General features: G+C 40.5%; 2 protein-coding genes across 12 annotated transcripts in view; both read right to left on the reverse strand.

Annotated features, from left to right (window-relative positions):
* Positions 1-10,482, reverse strand: part of LOC128347545 (kinesin-like protein KIF28) — a 53,188-nt gene extending 42,706 nt beyond the window's left edge. For 3 of the 8 annotated variants that reach the window (XR_008317592.1, XM_053302498.1, XM_053302487.1), the window contains exons 1-4: positions 8,703-10,482; positions 6,123-6,314; positions 3,751-3,954; positions 906-941 (exon numbers count right to left, since the gene is read on the reverse strand). Coding sequence is in view for 7 of the 8 variants with exons in the window: in XM_053302498.1 (XP_053158473.1) it covers positions 906-941; positions 3,751-3,954; positions 6,123-6,278 (396 nt within the window). In the remaining variant the exon portion in view is untranslated. Of the gene's footprint in view, positions 1-905; positions 942-2,735; positions 2,913-3,750; positions 3,955-6,122; positions 6,315-8,702 lie in introns of those variants that run through there. The other 5 variants (XM_053302507.1, XM_053302514.1, XM_053302533.1 and 2 more) reach the window with 5 other exon arrangements.
* Positions 10,483-10,813: 331 nt separating this feature from the next.
* Positions 10,814-20,055, reverse strand: part of AHCTF1 (AT-hook containing transcription factor 1) — a 133,155-nt gene continuing 123,913 nt past the window's right edge. For 3 of the 4 annotated variants that reach the window (XM_053302457.1, XM_053302448.1, XM_053302466.1), the window contains exons 32-36: positions 17,152-17,321; positions 14,625-16,728; positions 13,278-13,411; positions 11,795-11,898; positions 10,814-11,653 (exon numbers count right to left, since the gene is read on the reverse strand). In XM_053302457.1, coding sequence (XP_053158432.1) covers positions 11,449-11,653; positions 11,795-11,898; positions 13,278-13,411; positions 14,625-16,728; positions 17,152-17,321 — 2,717 coding nt within the window. In that variant the 3' untranslated portion in view covers positions 10,814-11,448. The remainder of the gene's footprint in view (positions 11,654-11,794; positions 11,899-13,277; positions 13,412-14,624; positions 16,729-17,151; positions 17,322-20,055) is intronic. The other variant, XM_053302475.1, reaches the window with a different exon arrangement.

Consider the following 20,055-nt stretch of genomic DNA (forward strand, 5'->3'; position numbering starts at 1 on the left):
GTCTAGGACCAACAAATAGAAGTACTTTTTCACACAACGCGTGATCCACTTGTGGAACTCTCTGCCACATGATGTGGTGACAGCCAACAGCCTGGATGGCTTTAAAGGGGGGTTGGATAACTTCATGAAGGAGAGGTCTATCAATGGCTACCAGTCGGAGGGCTGTGGGCCACCTCCAGCCTCAAGGCAGGATGCCTCTGAGTACCAGTTGCAGGGGAGTAATGGCAGGAGAGAGGGCATGCCCTCAACTCCTGCCTGTGGCTTCCAGCGGCATCTGGTGGGCCACTGTGCGAAACAGGATGCTGGACTAGATGGTCCTTGGGCCTGATCCAGCAGGGCTGTTCTTATGTTCTCCTTCTGCTATGAGACAAGCTCATCAGATAGTCCCCACAGCACTGAAGACAGGGCTGCCTCTGACTTCACAGAGTTTTCTCTCGTGCTGAATATGGCTTCATCCCAGCATCTGCTGCATGAGGCAAGTCAAATGCTGATGGTGAAGCATGTACGATTCCTGCACTGTTGCACAATGTGACGTTATGCCACTTTACCAAGAAACCAGTACAAATTCACTGCCACAAGACGTGGTGACAGCCTGGATGACTTTAAAAGGAGCTTAGACATATTCATGGAGGCCAAGTCTATCAATGGCTTCTAGTCTGAGGGCTACAGGACTCCTCCAGCCTCAGAGGTAGGGTGCCTCTAAATATCGGTTGTAGGGAAGAAGGCATGTCCTCAGCTCTTACCTATGGGCTTCCCAGAGGCATCTGGTGTGTCACTATGTGAAATGGAATGCTGTACTAGATAGCCCTTGGGCATGATCCAGCAGGGCTGTTACCTATGTTGAACTGCCTAAGACTCAGGTATAAAGGTATAAAGAGCTAAATAATCATTATTGCTTGAATTACCTGTTCGTTATAAATTTCCAGCATACTAAATGTAACCTGCAAATGGAAAAGGGAAAGGCAAGTTACTCTCTTCATTGTTAAAAGCTTTTTACTGATTCAGCAATGAGATATGTAAATTTTATATTGATTGTGTTTCATTTCCACAGTTCTAGAACATTTCCTTCCTCCAACTATACTCAATGTCTACTTGTTCTGCTTTTCATTTTGCCTAGCTACTAGAATCACTCTCTTTAAAAGTAACCTTTTAAAGTGATTTTTATTATTCCGAGATAAAATTCCCCCAAACAAAACCAAATTGAGCATTGGTATAACATCCCCTATAAAAGAAACAATGTCTGACTTATCAGAAGTTTTATGTGCTTACTAGGAATTAGCTAGAATGGGCTAGGGCATCCACAGGTGGGGCAGGGCGTGGTTCCCTTAAAAAGCAGGAAAGCAGGCCCTTACTTGCTCCTGCACCACCACTTTTCCGGGTGTGGCGCTCACTCTACAAAAGGCTTTGCGCAGGCTGCAGGGAGCAGCGCCACAGCTGCATGTGGTCTTTTGTAGAGTGAGTGCCACAATCCAAAAAAGTGGGGTGGGGTGGGGTGTAGGAGCAGCTAAGGACCTGCTTACCTGCTTTTTAAGGGGACCGCTCCCCCCCCCCGCCAACTGGGTTGGCTAAGGAGGCACCGAACCGGTTCTTGCACACTCCTAGTACTTACTGAATAAATTAATTTCTGTTATATGCATACACACCCCAATTTGTTTATGCTCTGGTAATACACGTGACAAAGAAACAATTATTTTCTGCCTGCATTGCATCTGCAAGTTCACCTCCAACAGTGTTGTCTAGGGTTGTGAGAGGGCTATTATGAGTCCCTCCTGCTTGAATCTAAATTTGGTACCATCAGTTACCCACTGTGATGCTTTTAATGGTTTTATTGTGGATAAAATCTCTCATATTTGGGCCGAACTGGATTTTACAGTTAGGGCAGAGTCTGTTATTGAGGTATCCAGAAACTCTGCTTATGTGGTCAGACTCATTACTTTCAGTTTGTGATTCCTGAGGATGTGAACAAGCTGTGCATCCTACCACCTGTTCTCTTGACCCTTTCGCAGCTTGGCTTATTTTATCTAACAATCAGATTATTGGAGAAGGTCTGGTAAACATCATAAACGTTTCTCTGAAGGATGGTAGGATGACTCCTTGTTTGTCTTTGTTTTTGTGAACCACCTGGAGCCTATGGAGTCAGGTGATATATAAATTAAATAAAAATAAAATAAATATGCTGCTGCCACCCAAATCTATTTATCCTTATGAACTTCATCAGGAAATGGCGTAATTTCCCTAAATGCCTACCTGGAGACATTAATGGGCTAGATGAAGGATAACAAACTGATGTTTAATCCAAATAGGACAGAGGTACTGATTGTGGGGAGGTAAAAATCTATGATTTAGATCTGCCTGTTCTCAGTGGGGTTACACTCTCCCTAAAAGATCAGGTATATAGCTTGGGAGTGCTCCTGGATCCAAAACTCTCTCTGGGTTCTCAGGCTGAGGCAATGGCCAGGAGCTCTATCAACTGATATGTCATCTATGCCCATTTGTGGAGGTAAATAACCTTAAAACAGCAGTAATATGCTGGTAACCTCCAGGTTTGACTACTGTAATGCACTCTACATGGGACTGCCTTTGTACATATTCCAGAAACTATTAACTGGTACAGAATACGGCAGCCAGTTTGGTCTCTGGGACAACCCAAAGGGACCATATATAAACACTGATTTAAAAGAATCACACTGGCTGCCATTATGTTTCTGAGTGAAATACAAAATGCTGGCCATTACCTAGAAAACCTTGAATTTCTTAGGTCCAGATTATTTAAGAAATCACCTTCTTTGTGATGAACCCTGGCACCTAGTAAGATCATCTGGGGAGGTCCAGTTACAGTCGCTGACTCATCTGGTGGAGACTCAGGGCTGGGCCTTCTCTGTGGCTGCCCCAGAGCTTTGGAATGCACTCCCTGTCAAAATAAGAGCATCTCCATCTCTGATTTATTTTTAAAAGACCCATAAGACACATCTGTTTTTCCAGGATTTAATTAAAATTAATTTTAAACTGTAATTGTTTTATTCTGGGAAAGGTTTTTAATGTGTTAAACATTTTAATTGTTTATTTTTATATTGTAATTTGGATTGTGTACAGTGCCTAAAGAAGTATATATCAGGTGGTATATAAATATGATAAATAAATAAATATCCCCTCAAAGGGAATTCATTTTTTGTGAGAGTCATCAAGGCCACCTGTTTCTCCTCCCAGTACAAAATTTGGGATGTTCTCAGTTGATTCTAAATACAGTGCTGTTTTGTGGGTTTATAAATAAAATATTTGCCTTCTTTCCTTGTGGACCAAAGCAGAGTTTGGAAATGACCAAGAATTGAAAGCACTATCACCACATCTTTCCATAATATATCTATTAGGTTTGATTGTGCCTCACGCCTTGGCACTGTACCAATGTTTTGAGTTTCACACACAACTGAGCCCCTGGTGGCGCAGTGGTAAAACTGCCGCCCCTGTAACCAGAAGGTTACAAGTTTGATCCTGACCAGGGGCTCAAGGTTGACCCAGCCTTCCATCCTTCCGAGGTCGGTAAAATGAGTACCCAGAATGTTGGGGGCAATATGCTAAAATCATTGTAAACTGCTTAGAGAGCTCCGGCTATAAAGCGGTATATAAATGTAAGTGCTATTGCTATTGCTATTGCTAACTGTAACACAAAAAATGCAGATAACACATCAAAAGTGGATTAATCCCACACTCCCATGATGGATTTTCCAGACATTCAACACTACTTGAAGATACCTGATATTGCTTGTTCTTGTCTTGGTTTCGAATTGTTTTAAAGAGCTCTTCACACACCACTGGAATTATGCCTCTATTCGCACCATATCCAATCATTGAATAACTCTTCCCTGAGCCTGTCTGACCGTAAGCCAAGAGGGTAGCATTATAACCTTGCCAAGCACTATCTAGAACTCCTTGACCAAGGTCACGAAAAACTTCACTCTATAAAAGGAGATAATTAGGGTTTTTACTTAATATGTAGAAGCTATAAGCAAACATACAGAAGCTGTGCCTAGTGCTCATCTGTATAGGAGTTTATATCGCCCACTCAATTTGTGCACACTCAAGAAGTATAAGGAAAATCATCCCATAAATTGGGATTCAGAGAGGCCAACATGTGAACAAAGCACTTCTGTGCATACACCTGGAGGACACAGCCCCCCCCCACCCCGCCACCTCCAGCAATCCCTTCCACTTCTTACGGCTGCTCTTACAGTCCCAGCTTTTGGAAGGGGCTGTGACCAGAAGGGGAACTGAGAAAGTCTCACATGTGTGAGGTAGCACTTTGGATCCAGGCCAGTGAAAAGATTACTATATGACAAAAGATAAAGTGTGCTGTCAAGTTGATTTTGACTCCTGATGCCCACAGAGCCCTGTGGTTTTCTTTGGTAGGAGGGGTTTACCATACATAATACATGAGCCAGTTGGGATGCTGCTCAGTACCATCTGTGAGAACAAATACTCATTGTGATTTTGGACAGGATCTACATGCCTAGAGATGGAAAATAAGTGAGAGCATTGCAATACATTCACAGCTTTCATTGTGTTATCATGCTTGGATTATCCTGACCATGGGGCCTCTAGTGACCAAACATGCAATGGTGTTTTAAAAGCTTGTAAACTTTTTTTTAAAAAAACAACCCACACACACACACACCACTGTAAACATTTATCACAGTTAGATGAATGGAAATGAACATATGCAGGAATATCCTCCAAAGATTACTCCATGGAAAGAGTACAACAATTTGTTCGTTGTTAGGTTCAACCTAACCATTCTCTTTCCTAGGTGCAAAAATGACTGCCATTTCACCCTAACTGTTTGGGATAAAGAAGGGATAAAGAAGGGGTAAAACACAGCCACCTAATGGCGCAGTGGGAAATGACTTGCCTAGCAAGCTTGAAGTGGCCGGTTCGAATCCCCGCTGGTATGGTTCTCGAGACTATGGGAAACACCTATATCGGGCAGCAGTGATATAGGAAGATGCTGAAAGGCATCATCTCATATTGTATGGGAGATGGCAATGGTAAACTTCTCCTGTATTCTACCAAAGAAAAACCGCAGGGCTCTGTGGTTGCCAGGAGTCGACACCAACTCAACGACACACTTTACCTTTTAACAGAAAGTTGTAAGTGCAACAGTGCTATCACCTATGTTCCATCTCAGGGTGGAGATAGACATTGCAAAAAAATCCCTTTGAGCATTCATCCTGAGATGGTACCAATGGTCAAAATTTGTGGGCCCAGCACTTACAGGCTTACAGGATTTCACATACTAATCCCATCACCAAACCTGGAATTCCTCACATTTGTTCAGCCAGTGAACACCAGGTACAGATGGGCTATGGCTTCTTGGTCTTGAAGCACTGAACATATTAGATCCCATCCAAAGTTCAGCACTGTGTCACTATTGAACTACAGATAATCACAATTTTGAATATGCAGCTTAGAGGAATGCATCTCAGACATTATAAGTCTAAGGAAAGAACAATGAAGACCAAGGGTTGGAGCCTGAGTTGTGCAAGTGGAAGACCAGGACTGAAACAGAGTTTTTTGCCCTTTTCTCCTCCAAGAGAGGAGAGCTGGTCTCCAAGAAAGGAGAGCTGGTCTTGTGGTAGCAAGCATTACTTGTCCCCTTAGCTAAGCAGGGTCCACCCTGGTTGCATATGAATGGGAGACTTGATGTGTGAGCACTGGAAGACATTCCCCTCAGGGGATGGACCCGCTCTGGGAAGAGCAGAAGGTTTCAAGTTCTCTCCCTGGCTTCTCCAAGATAGGGCTGAGAGAGATTCCTGCCTGCAATCTTGGAGAAGCTGCTGCCAGTCTGTGAAAACAATACTGAGCTTGATAGACCAATGGTCTGACTCAGTATATGGCAGCTTCCTATGTTCCTAAGTAGTCCCTTGCATCCTCCAAAAGTTTATTCTCAGGGGACCCTCTGAAAGTGAGTTGGATAGGACATAGTGGGAGGGATTGGAATGATGGCAAACCTTACACAAAGTGTATCTTTGTTCACAGGTGCTCAATTTTCACTGTTTATTGGGAATTTTAGTTTTATTCTCATTTCTGATAGGAAGTGCTTTCAAATATGTCCTTCAAATGCATTTTACCTGTCCCGAGTATTTGCTGCTTGGCCCTGCTGAAATAAGCTTGCCATCTTGGTCCTTTAAAAATCCACTGTGTGACCAATAAGCCAGGTCGAAGGTAAATGTTTTCACATGACTTGGATTCTTTGGATCATGTATGGTGGTAGTGTTGGAATTCATAGAAATCACACACTGGCTGCCTGCATTCTTTTCTCTCTGTTGAAATTACAAGTAAGTTTTAAAAGCAAATGAAAATTCAGATTGCTAACTCAGACTTTCCAGTTTGGACCACATCAAGTAATTCTGGAAGAAAGTTGATTTTATGACTGTTTTTCACAGAGCAGGCATATTGTATAATCTCATATGCTAAACTTAAGACTATTTTTTGGAGGAAAAAGTTGTAGGTAAAAACAAATAATAAAAGCTGAAATAATATGAACTGCATTATATTAATCAGGGGGAAAATAAAGTTATTTTATATCTATCATAAACTTCCAAAGTTCCTGGATAGCATGAGTTACCAGTATTGGTTTATATGGATATTTCTCAATCTAATATTCTCACACAAAGGGAGCCCTGAAGTAACCTTAAAAATATGTACAGTACATATTTATTGTGGAAGAACCTTGCCTCAACTGGGATCACCATTTGCTGCTTAAAAATACTAAATAATGCCTAAAAATCATTCTACCAAGTAGTTTGTAAAATAGGGCAAAGCACACTATACATTTAACTGACTTCAGGGCCACACAAATGGGCTCAGGGAAAGCAAGTAAAAAAACTCATAGTAAGATTATACAGAACAGAATACTTGTATATAATTATTTGGCATTTCAATTATTTTATATTTATATTTCTCTCCCACTGGTTTCAAATAAAAGTTTCGTAGTATTTGGGATTTAGTGATACACATTACACTCCAATGGGTGGGGTGTGGATACTTTGCACAAAAATTTATTCCCGATTTGAGGAGCTATGAAACTAATTTAGACAAACTCAAATCCGGGTTTGTACATTTTGAACTTTAAGAGTTTTTGCTATACAACCTATGATAAAAAGATACAGGTTTTGCAGTCCGTACAACCACTTCAGAAACAGACTGTAGGAGCATCAACCCTTGGCAAAAGCCAGTGTGAGTGCAGTCCCAGATGTGCATAACCACTGCACATAGGAAGGCCAGATAATGGAAATATGTCCACCCCCAACCCCATGTGCTGAATGTTTCTGAATGTGTGAAACACACTTCTCTAGAAAGAGCACAGGCACATATAAAAACTCTCACTAACCCATCCTGGTCAGCTCACTAGCCTAGCATTCTTGTGTGCCCTAGCCGGTTTATGCAGGTGGTACAAGCTGAACTCCCCACCATTTGCAGTATTGATAGATCATTTAATATGGTTTTTGAAACCAATTTCATATTGTGGGTAAAAATGAAACATGATTAATATCAACCCTCAACTATGCTTATGCATGGGGTGAACTAAAGCAGGCACACACTATGGACTCTATCTCTCTTCCTTAACTGCTGTTAAGGGATTGTGAGTGTCACATCTGCACCAGAGCACAGGTTTGGTTTATTGGTATTTGGCAAAGGTTTCCGTTTTATATTTTTTTCTTTTTAAATCCTTCAAAATCTAGTGAACACAGAAACTTGCATACAGAGCAATGCTGGAGGAAGACTGTGTCACTCTGTATGTGAAAGTCTCTGTTTTCACTATGGGTTTTCCAACTGAGAGCTGCTCTGGGAGCAGGGAATCTTCTTATTTTTTCCTGTGTAAACCAATTTGACAACTGTTTGCTAAAAAGTGGTATATAAATAGTAGTAGTAGTAGGTGGTAGTACAGTAATACTCAGCATAAAGTAAGCTTGCGTAACCAAACATTGGAAATTAAGGCAGGAGGTTCTCAAAATCTTGATACTCTGTCTCCCTAAAATATATATTTCACACAGACTCAAATTCTAAACACACTCAGAAACAAATTAGATTTTGAGTAAGGCTTACCTTTCTGTATTTCAGAATTGCAGCCTTAACAAAAATTGTAAGATTATTTCATTTAGATGTAAACTTTAGGTGCTGCTAAAAATGTACACCTTTTTCTGAACAGAGAATACTAGTGGGAAACTGCCCTGCACTAGCTTATAGAACTGGTGTTGTACAAGTGGAAGCGCTTATGTTTAGCAAACACAATACCACCAAATTGGGAAGCTCTACCTAGCATGGAAATGCAGTAAGAGAAAGCTTCATCAGTTGAATCTGCCCATTATTCAGCTGTTAAGGAGGTAGAGAAATTCTGGTAGAAGAGTGGCAACCACACAACCAGAGCAACAGTTATATCCAGGGTGCCTTGAAGTTTGTTAACACAACCCAAATGGATCAAGTGAGAATGCTAAACCATAACATACCAGGATTGTGGGGCAACTGAGTAGAGAGTGCTAGGCATAAGACACCCAGTTTAGTGGGAGGAATGAGGAGGCACTACTAAGAGTAAAGGGAGAAAGAAGAGAAGCCTCAAGGGTAAAACATTTATTACAGGTTGGAGAAAGTCCAGGCTACATATACACAAGAACACATCCTTGTACTGCATCCAACCAGAAATGGCTTACCTCCCTGTTGGTGGGGCAAGTATCACTCCCTCTCTCCACTTGCAAACATTTTGGAGCTGAATTTGCCCTAGAGATTTAGGAGCACCAGAACATCCGAAGCCAGAAGAGGGAGACCATTCAAAGAATCTGTTTGTGCTGAATTTGTAGCATTGGCAGCAGCTTATTAATTTCCCCTTCCATCTCTTCTGCTGTCTCAAGCCCACCCATGGTTGTTCCCACTCCCCACCATTAGGTAGAATGTACTAAATGATGTATGGAGAAGTAGAGGAACTTTATAATGGGCCCATCTGTGCCCCCTTTGCACAGCTCATGTTCTTGTAAATTTCTAGCAGGTGCAGCTTTTCCCATCACTGGACTTCTAGGCTGAGAAAAGCTGCAGCTGTGGCATTCCTGCCTACTTTGCACATTTAAAGGCACAGGAGCTCTGCCAGCATAAAGATGGTAGCCCTATATAGGAGGGCCCACAAGCTGCAGACAAATACTGTTACCTTCCTTCTGGCCTTTTTCCTGTGCTTTACCAGCAGCCTCACACAAGTAATTAATCAAATAAAGCTTTTTGTAGCACAGATGAAGTAAAAGGTACAGGATCCAGATTCTAAAGGTGAGGGATTAGAAACCAAAGCCAAACAAAAAAACCTCAACTTAGTGTGGCTATTGCCCACAATGTGCTGTCAATGTTAACAGGATTTTAGCAATGCATGACTAGCTTGTCTCAGTTATCCTCATAACTTATTTTGTTCTGATTTTTGCCCTGGTTTTAAATGTTCTGGAAAGGCTTTTAGTCAGATACAATAAAACTGTGGATTAACTAGTCAATGCTGCCCGAGGATTCCAAGGCCAAGTCTGAAAAGGTTCCCGTGCCTTTAAGAGAAGCTAAATGCTTCTCCCATCATCATGTGGAAATATAAATGCCGCATCAGAAAAAAATGAGACAGCAAGATCCAAACAGACAGAGATGAATCCAGCAAAAAGCAATTTGAACTAACTAGCCACATCTACTATAGATGGAACAAGGCAAAGCTGAGCCAATGCACAATTAAGCCAGGCCTGGTGTATGAAGTGCATGAAAACTGACTGGGTGACTGACAAGCGCCAGGCTCCACCATGAGTAATATGGCAGCAGCTTTGATCTCCTAGAAGCATAGGCACTTTGGCTGCTGGAGGACACAGGCTAAGCTGCGGCCACCTTTCCTTGCCAAAGTCTCACCTCACCATCCTCCTCCTCTCCTGAAGAGCCCACAACTCTAGTTTAGGCCCCTTAGTTCCAACACCACACACAAGTTACTAACCTTACTGAAAGGTCTTACACGTACTGCCACTTTCACACTGTCAGAACTTGGCATGCTTCTGTTGCTATAGCTTTCTCAGCAAATTCAAGCACAAAAATATTGACTGCATGCAGTAGCTTATCAGGACTTTGCTTTAAAAGAAAAAAATGGAAGAGAAGAACAATACAGGTGTTTCTTCCTAGGTTACTCAATTATTAATGTGTTCACTCATTACCTGTATAAGTTACCTCATGAATTATTTCACAGCTAACTCCTGTCAATCACTTTCACCTCTAATTGTCTTATTCTCAGAAGCTGCATTGACATTCAATGTGAAATTGCATTTGGATGGGGGGTACGGGGGAGGAAGTTGTACAGTTTTAAGTATGCTTCGTACCTCCACTGTTTCTTTTTAAGTATAGTCATCATTTACATGCTATTTTGATTTCCTGAAAAAGGCCACTACTACCAGTTTAAAGTAGTTTTAGCCATTACCATCAACCGTAGAAACAGAAAGCTATCTAAACGTATTGTTGCTTTTTTCCTAGTTTGGATCATTAATCAGATTCAATTTGGCTTCCCCTTCTCTGTGCAGCAGTATGTATGTCAAACATGCTATAGGAGAGTGTATATTTCCAGACAACTTTATTTTACCAAAATTATGGTAGCATTTCTCTAATAGCCACAAGTTCTATAAAACATGCATAATTTTCCAATATAAAATTTGGGTCAAGTTTAAGCAGGTGACATCCCTGAAAATGCAAGTCCCAGTCCCATGGTGAATAGTTGTGTACAGAGTAGAGACTTTTGCTGATGCAGCAAATTTAAAAACAATGAAACATCTGGAGGTGAAATTTTGTTTTATAAACTGAAGAGCAGCTTTCCCAAGTTAAGACAAATACAAAAAAATATTGCACAGCCTCAATACAATTGTTTACATTCTGACTTCAATAAAGTACACGTTCAACCAGGAGAGCAAGGAATTTGTTTGCAATGACCTATTACCAATTTCAAGAGGTCAAAACATTTTCTAAAAATCCTAAAACTGCCAAATTTTAATTTTTTAAAACATTGCAAGATCAAACTCTTAAAAAATACTAGCCTCCCAGCAGAGAAGCAACAACAGTGGCAAGCCATAATTAAAATCCCCTTTGAGCTGTTTGCACCACACACTGTTATTCTCTCAAAAATCTAGTGGACAATAATCATATTGTGAAGTATACATTTTTATTTAACATTCCTAAAATAAGATGTATTTACATATTATATAAATGTATGAAGTCTTATAAAATAGAAAAAACTGCATTGACTGAAGAAATCACACTCCACATGGAGTTACTTATTGAAGACTTTTAGTATTCTGAAATTTTATAATAATTTATATAAATTATCTTCCAAATTAGATGATTTTTCTTACTATTCCACACAATTCTGATGACTTTACAAACACTGGAGTACATTACAATTTTTTTAAAAAGTTATAGCATCTTCTTCCGGACAACTGGCTTTGGGTAGCTAGATAGTCTCTTCTCCTTCCTACAAACAGTCTTTTGAGCAGCTTTTTCTGCTTTGTCCACAGATTCTTTCTGTTTGCTTTTTGCTCCATCTGCTGGGGTGCCAAAAGGAGAAATGAACTTTATTTCCATCGGTGGTGGTGACCAACTACCATCTTTCCCTAGGACTCTGCAAGAAAGAAGCAAGAGGTCACAGTGCTAATGTGTTTCTTCTTAAGCAGTAGTTCATTCAGCTAAACTCACTTTGATAAACAAATGGTAAAATTAATGTTTTTCCTCTTCATAAAAAAATTACAGAATCACTGCATACTTGCTTGTTTTTGTTGCTTTTGATCGTGTAGCTCTGCTTTTTACTTTCTGCTTTTCTAAAGTCTCTATTGAGATGGCAACCTTTTCTTCTTTAACTGGTAATTCCTAAGGACAAATGAATATAGTGTTACACCTGCACAAAGTAAAGCTGTACCCCTGAATTCTCTACCTACTTTTTATTAACTTTAATAAAATGTATATCCCAAATACCAATCCACAGAGGTCCAGCAGTGACTCACAATCAGTTAATACAAAGCTCTAAAATACGTATTTAAAACATCTGTATCTTGCCTTTCCTATTAATTGTCCAAGGCAGGCCACATTAAAAACCGCCATAAAAATATTTCAATAGTAAATAGCAATAAAGCAAATAAATGTGCCCATAATAAAATAAAACATGCAACAAAGGAATTAGCAGAGAATGATTAACTATGAACTTCCCCTAAAATCAGTCTTGTTGCTATCTTCCAATATCATACATGCCTACTTAAACATAAAAGTCTAAAACTATCTTTCTAAAAGTCAAGAGTGAGCCAGCCAAGTCAGCCTCCCTGATTGGAGGTAGCCAATATTGGAAAGGCTCTAGATTTAGTAGCTACTGAGAAGATCTTAGATAATGTGGCATCCAAATCTCTTTTACATTGAAGCTAGTCAGAATTCTCCCTTTCCCGCAAATAATTGATTGCTTGTGCCCAATTTGAATGGGTCTGGTGCGGTGGGGGGAAACAGTAGCAGGAATAAAGTGGGTTCCAACTGGATGAAGCACCTGGCGGAGGGTATCCTTGCTAGGAACTCTGGAACTCAACAAGGGCAAAAGCCAAATTGTTCTGCTGCCATTAAGTTACTCTCTGAGGGGTTTTTTGGGGTAGAGGGAGCACGTCAGAATCTAAGTTGTAAAAGCAATGGGTATGAAGTGATTGAAAGTGGGAGGGGGGAAACATTCACCCCTGGTAGAAGGGGGAGGGGGAAAGTCAAATGCCAAAATGGAAAGACCAGCCTACTTCATTGCGACTGCATGTATTTAATATATAGTAGCTATGAAAAACTAGGCAGAAATTTTGAAGGGACTGATTTAATGTTTAAAATTGTTTTGTTCTCAATGGCTCACAGCAACAAGTGATAAAAATAGAGCTAATGTTTAAAAATACAACTCCATGGCCACTAAAGACCTGCCCAAATAAAAAACTGCTAAGCTTCAAACTTCAGATGTTTGTTCCAATGAGTCAGTCAAGTTCAAGATTCATAAATGGATGAAAGCATAGAAAACATCGGAATCTGCTTTTAAAACCCTAAAGTAGCAAAAGGTCTAGCTGGTTGTGGCATACTTCAAATGCAGCTGAATAGGCCGACTAGATATGGAAACCTCCACCTACCAAGAATATCTGGCAAGAAGAAAATCTGATCTCTTCACTGGAAACTTGGTTTGCCTCTTTTGACTTTTGATGCAGCAAAGAGTATGGAAGCAAGGAGCAAGTTTTACTTACCAACTCTTCCACTGTCCTTGAAATACTGGTCACTTGTTTTTTCCTGGATCTCAAAACGGGAGGTGAGAAGACAAACTGAGAAGTCATGTCTGCATCTATATCCTTGAGCTGTACAGGAGTCACTGCTCTCTCACCTAAGATTAGGAAGCATGCATTTGTTTTAAAAATTTAACACTCCAAGGATGCAGTTTCAGCTGCAATCTGCACCCTGAAAAAGTAGAGAGCAGTGAGTGGAGCTGCTATACATACAACTCCAATTTAAAGGTCCCAGACCCAATTAAAAAGGGCCACTGAGTTGGATCCTCACTACGGCCAACGAGGATGTCAGGAAGTTCCTTGCGTTGGCCAGCTCAACACTTCAGCTTCCCTCAGGCCCAGAATTGGCATCCATATTCTTCCGCAGCTAAGGATATTCTGTACTTGCACAAAAGAAGCTCACACAAGCAATTGTTTAGAGATGTTTTTAAGGGGTGGGGGTGCTTCTGACCCTCTATTCTCCTCTATGGCTAAGAAGTTTCTACTGTCTGGTATTTTAAAGGGAATGAGCATGAACAGCTCCAAACATGTTTGTCACTCACTTTATGAGTGCTAGAAGGCATTAACAGTGCATTGCTGTTAGAGAGTGCAGATGACATTGTCCTCATCTAGCTCAGGGGTTCCCAACCTGTGGTACTCCCGATCTTGCTGAACTACAATACCCTTCACAATATATTGTAGCTGGGTGGGGATGGTGGGAGTTTTAGCTAGCACCATCTGGAGTGCCGCAGGTTGATAACCCCTGCTCTAGCAATAGCAATAGCAATAGCACTTACATTTATATACCGCTCTATAGCCAAAGCTCTCTAAGCAGTTTACAATGATTTAGCATATTGCCCCCCAACATTCTGGGTACTCATTTTACCGACCTCGGAAGGATGGAAGGCTGAGTCAACCTTGAGCCCCTGGTCAGGATCGAACTTGTAACCTTCTGGTTACAGGGTGGCAGTTTTACCACTGCGCCACCAGGGGCTCTAGCTGATGACACTAGCCTAGTTTTAATCTTCTCCAAGTGATACCTGGTATAAAATCATGCATGTTTTGCTCACACAATGTGTGTATTTGGTAAATGTACACAATTTACCAAAGTGCAGCTGAAAGGGTTTTCAGCTGCAACCCTTTGCCTACACGGCACGCCACTGATACCATGCAGCAGTGTGGGAAAGGCAGCTTTACTACAATAAAAATCCCCAGGATATCTCCTGCCCTGGTTTTGCTCTACACACAGCATAGATGCTATGCATCCATGCATAGCAAAAGTTTGATTGATTCTGTAACTTTCTACTTTGCGTAAAAAATACATTTAGGTACCTTTAGATTTATCCATGAGCTTTGTAAGAGGAGGAGAAAAATAGAAGGGCTCACTTCCATCCAGGGAGAGAGACTGTTCTATACTCTTTTTGCTGCATCTGGTCCTTTTGACATGAGTAACGTGATGTGCCAAAGTGTTCTCTGTTTCACCAAGCCTCAGTTTGGTCATATCTGCAGACTGCAATTCCACAATGTTATCAGTTGCTTGTGACATATGCTCCTGCTCTGTACCTTCCTCAGAGAGAGATGGTAGCTGGTTTTTCTTTCTGATTGCTGTCATCTTGGCTCGCCTCCTTTCCAAACCCCTTGCTGAGCCCACTGTCTCTCTTGGCTGGACAGAACTTTCTTCTATCATGGATTTTTCTGTATCCTTTCTTTTTACATTTGCAGATGTAACTCTTGTGTATCTTCTCTTTGTGGTGACTTTCTCTCTCTCTTTTGGATAAGGTGACTGTCCTGTGCTGGTAGACAGATTTAAGGCCCCTCTCCTAGTATTCCTTCTAGGTGTGACAGAAGGTTTATCATCTGTCTGAAGTGGTGACAACAACAACAGAGATGGATCCAGATCTGAGTTTACTGAAACATTCAAAGAATTCTTTCTTGGTCTGCCTCTCTTACGCCGTACAGGCAGCTGTTCAACGAGCTCAGTCTCTTTATCAGAAACAGTTCCCAATACACTAGTGCTTTGTGACCTCTTCTTTCCAACTGGTACAAGTTGCTGCAGTTCACTTGGCTGTATGTCCTGTTCCAATACTGCTACTGGTACACTGAATTTTCTGGATCTACCACGTCTAACTGGTGTAGGAATTTTTAATTCTGTGGGCTTAGTTTCAGAATGAGCTGTTACTTTTAGTATGCTGTGCTTTCTTGGCCTGCTTGTTCTTGGTGTCACACTGAACTGCTGCTCATGAGGTTCCACCTCTTGATTTGAAATTACATTTTCTGCAAGTTGGAAAGCGATGTTTTTCAGTTTCCTAGCACTTTTAGGATTAACAGTCATTTGTATGGTATGATCAATGATAAACTGACTACTTTCTTGTTCTCCTATTAAGCTTCTTGTAGTTCTAGCAGTCCTTCTGAGAGAAGTTGGCTGCTCACTTGGATCATTGTGAAGTTCTGATGCAAGCTCTTTTGGTTTCCTAACTCTGCTCCTTGTAGTAATGGTTGCCTGAAGTTCCTGTGCAATGGGATGAACATTTGTTGACTTTTCTAAGTCACACTCCTTTGTTTTCTTGGCATCTTCAGCTGGAAAAGCAAGAGCATGGGCTGTTTGTTGTTCCTTGAGCTCTCGGAGTTCTCTTTTAGAACTTAGGAGAAGGCTTTCAGGAATGTCAGAAGTCTCTTTTGTTCTTCTAGCACTTCTCCTTGGAGTGCGCAGTGTCCACAGATCTGGTTTATTTATCTTTGTCAATGGCTGATCATCAGGTAATGGCTCATTTAGATTAATGGTCTTCTGTTCTGTTGTGCCTATACTGGATGTCACCGATTTTTCTACTTGATTTAGTTTTACATCTTTATTTGTTTCAGGAGCATTTTGCAGAGGCAGCTGGGGAGAACTCAATATCTTCTTGCTTATGCTTTCATGAAAAGATTGTTCCACTACGTCAGATGAAAATTCTTTACTTCTTGTGTCTTTGATTACATCTAAAAGGTTTTCAGCAATAGCCATCTGAACAGGTTCAGGTACATAGGGCAGTACCTCAGGAGTATTCTGAGACATCTGGTCACTCGTTACTGTGGACACTGAGTTTGTAATGCATTCTTGGTCACTACTGCCAGCTCTGTTCAGGCACTTGCCCTCCAATTTTGGGCTAGCTGATTTAAGAGGAGAAGTAAGCAATACAGTAGGGTCACCTATCTCAGCTTCTTCATCTCCTTCTAGTATTAAGGTAAAATTGTTCTGGGACAGGAGAAGCTCTCCATCTCCTTCAGTGAAGTCACATTCATCATCACCTTTATCAACTAATTCACAGTTGACCTGCTGGCCTATATTGTCACAGCTGTACTGAAATCTAAGACTGTTTGCAGAACATAGCTCACTGCATGGAAGAGTCTCCACTACAGCTTCTGAAATGCGTGCATCAGGTGTTTCATCTCCAATAAGCTAAAAAACACAAAAGATTATTTCTAGTACATTCTTAAGAAACGTAACAACGATTTAGAAATTTGTTGCATCATATTTTAGAGGCTCAATTCCATTGTTTAGAAACTATATCTTCTTTTGGCTACTTCAGATAGTTATAAATCATTCCACACGAATAGCCTGGGCAGCCCTGTGAACCCCACAGAGACTGCAGTGTCTCACCCTGAACATCCATGGCTACACTGCTGCTTCCCAGTGGCAATTTGCATGGAATATGATTTTCAGTTGTTGCCACATGCAAATCATCACTGGGAAGCAGAAGCTGCAACTATGGATCCTCCAGGTAGATCCCCCATGAAGCAGTTTTGTTGAGGCTGTTCCACAAAGAGCATTTTATGAACATCTGAACCAATTGTGATTGAGTGAGGGCAACAGTACACTTACTTCTTGACTTTCAGGTACAATATGGGCTGGTGTTTTTTCTTGCTGGATTACTACATGTTCTTCGACAGGCTCCCTTGATCTGTCTTCATGTACTGCCATTTCTTTTTCTTCAAGCTCATTTTTTGAATCAATACTGGCAACATCTTCACTATCAGGAATACTGATGACAGCTGAAAGAAAAGCATTTTTCTTATTTAAACCTGATTTTATTGTTCAGTGCATTGATTATGTTTAATAGCAGATAATCTGATGAAATTCCTTGGCCATATTTACATAACTCTATGGCACTGTTCAGCTTTGCTTTCTAGAATAAAAAGCATTAAGATTCTGAGTGACTGTCTCTCAGTTGTCAATTCCAACACTTTAAACTATTTATGTATGAGAAGGAGCTTATCTATAGGCAGAACAAATTTTCACTTGTTATATATTAAAATTTTATATCCTGCCTTTCTAGGCAAGATGCCCACACAAAGTAGAGTGTAACTGGCATATATTTAAAGACAGCCAATAAGTTAAAATCAATTCAATTTCCTAGTCAAAGTGAAAAAATTCAGTGACACCAATAATAGTTTCTGCAATGTCCAAGATACTGCAGCATGACATTTCTATTTGAGTCCATATTTTATTGGAATATCAAATTCAACATTTAATTCAACAAAAGTTACATCATCGAAAACATACGGGTGTACAGAATCTTGTACTCTCTCAGACACTGAATGAACAATATCCATTTAGAAATAAGTCTATCATATCCTCATCCCTGGAATGCTTGTAATGTGGAAGCTTAATCAGAAATATGTCCTGAATATATTTTAGCCAGTTGTGTCTTGTTGGTGGCATTGCTTTTTTCCATGCTTTTCCAATACAGATTCTTGCTGCTATTAACAAAGTAATAATATCTACATTTACTTTCAATACTTCCTCTCTTACATAGCCAAAAAACCCACCTTTGGATCATTGGTTAAAAATTATAGCCCGTTATTTCATTAATTATTACATATTTCCAAAAATTAGTAAAGGGCATAATAAAAACATATGTAAAATATCTGCCCTGGAAATCTGACACCTTCAGCAACCACCTTCTGTCAAATGATAGATATATTTCAACATTTCTGTTTCAACACGAGAAGGCCTCCTTTGTAGTAAGCCAGCTGTTAAATAATTCCCAAATTGCAGAAGCCTTCAGGCTTTGCCTACCAGGGTTCTGACAGCACAAGCACAAGCCACTGCATCTACACAGCAGGGCTTTTGTGCAATTTTACTCAACTCTCTTCAATGCATTGCAAGTTACAAGTTAAAGTTTGGGATCAAGACCTGAAGCAGAGGACACAAGAGCGCCGTGGGTTTTTTTTGGGTTTTTTTTTTTTTTTTTGGAAGACTAGAAAAAGACTGTGGATTAGTTTTCTAGGAAGAGGTCTTCACAAAAAAATATTTTTCCTCAAAAGATCAAAGCAGCAGTCAGTTAGAGAACTGTGCAAGGAGGGCTCTGTACACAAAGTGAAGCTTTTAAGCCACATTCTCAAGTCTAAATCTTTTTCTGAAAGATTCTATACTAATGTTAGATTTGGATATCTAAATAGAAATTCACCGAAAATCCACTCCCCTAGTAAAGGGGCCAGAGAGCTGCTTAGGTTATACCATAATCCAAGGTCAACAGATCTGAGAACTAAAACTAGACATAATTTTAGGTTTAGTATGGAATGCAAATAAGTTAACCCAGAGCTTTTGAAAAGTTGCCAAATTTCATGTACTAATATATACCAAATTTCATACATAAACCATGCCTTAGTTACAGCTGGATTACTGAAATGCACTCTACATGGGGCTGCCCTTGAAGAATGTTCAGAAACTGCAGCTAGTGCAAAATGCGGCAGCTAGGATTTTATCTGGAGCTGTCTGTGGGGACCATATTACATCTATTATGAAAAAGGTGTACTGGTTGACAATTTGTTTCTGGGTCCAATTCAAGGTGCTGGTTTTGACCTTTAAAGCCCTCAATGATTTGGGCCCAGGATACCTGAAGGACTGCCTTCTCCCAAGGATTGCTGCCCACTTGACAAGATCATCAGAGGGGGCTCTGCTCTGTACGCCAATGGTGAGGGAGGCTCAGCTGTCAAGCACGCAGGACAGAGCCTTCTTGATCACTGCCCTCAGGCTTTGGAATACTCTCCCAGGTGGCATCTGCTCAGTCTCCATCACAGTTTTTAGAAAACAGGAAAAAACATCCCTCTTCTCCCAAGCTTTTATGAGTGTGCTGTTTTTTTCGCTGCTGCTCTGTTTTGTGTTTTACTGTTATATTTTATTTATATATGTTAAACTTTTAAATAGAGATATTTTTATATTGAATATTTGTACTTTTAGTTGTGCATTGTTTTAATTATATTGCAAACCGCTTTGGAATTATTTTCATGAAAAGTAGTTTATAAACTCAATAAATACATCATTTAAAGTAGTTTACAGTTTCCTCCACTGTAGCATAAAATTAGAGTATACAGAAGTATTGGCATAAACAGAGATATCTGGCAGCATCTATAGCTTTTGCAGCAGTGCTCAGTCAGCAGCAGAGCCCATCAATGAAAAACAGGTTGCTTACTTGTAACAAATGATCTGGTAGTGGTTCCATGAAATTCATAATAAGTGGGTTTTGCGCCTGCTCAGACCAGCTTTGGATTGAATTCGTTAGCTCCCCGTGACACCTGCAACCGCTGGCTGCACGTGACTGCAGTACCCTCTAGTGGCGGTCAGGCGTCCCTTTACTCAGTTTCTTGATGGTCGACTAGGTAGACTGGCACTTGTAGCCGTCATAGTTGGTGTTGTAGTAGCTTGCCATCTATGCAGGAGGAACGGACAGGCGGATTTTATGAATGTCATGGAACTACTACCAGATCATCTGCTACAGGTAAG

This window comes from Hemicordylus capensis, chromosome 1 (assembly GCF_027244095.1).
Source record: "Hemicordylus capensis ecotype Gifberg chromosome 1, rHemCap1.1.pri, whole genome shotgun sequence".
Lineage (NCBI taxonomy): Eukaryota > Metazoa > Chordata > Lepidosauria > Squamata > Cordylidae > Hemicordylus > Hemicordylus capensis.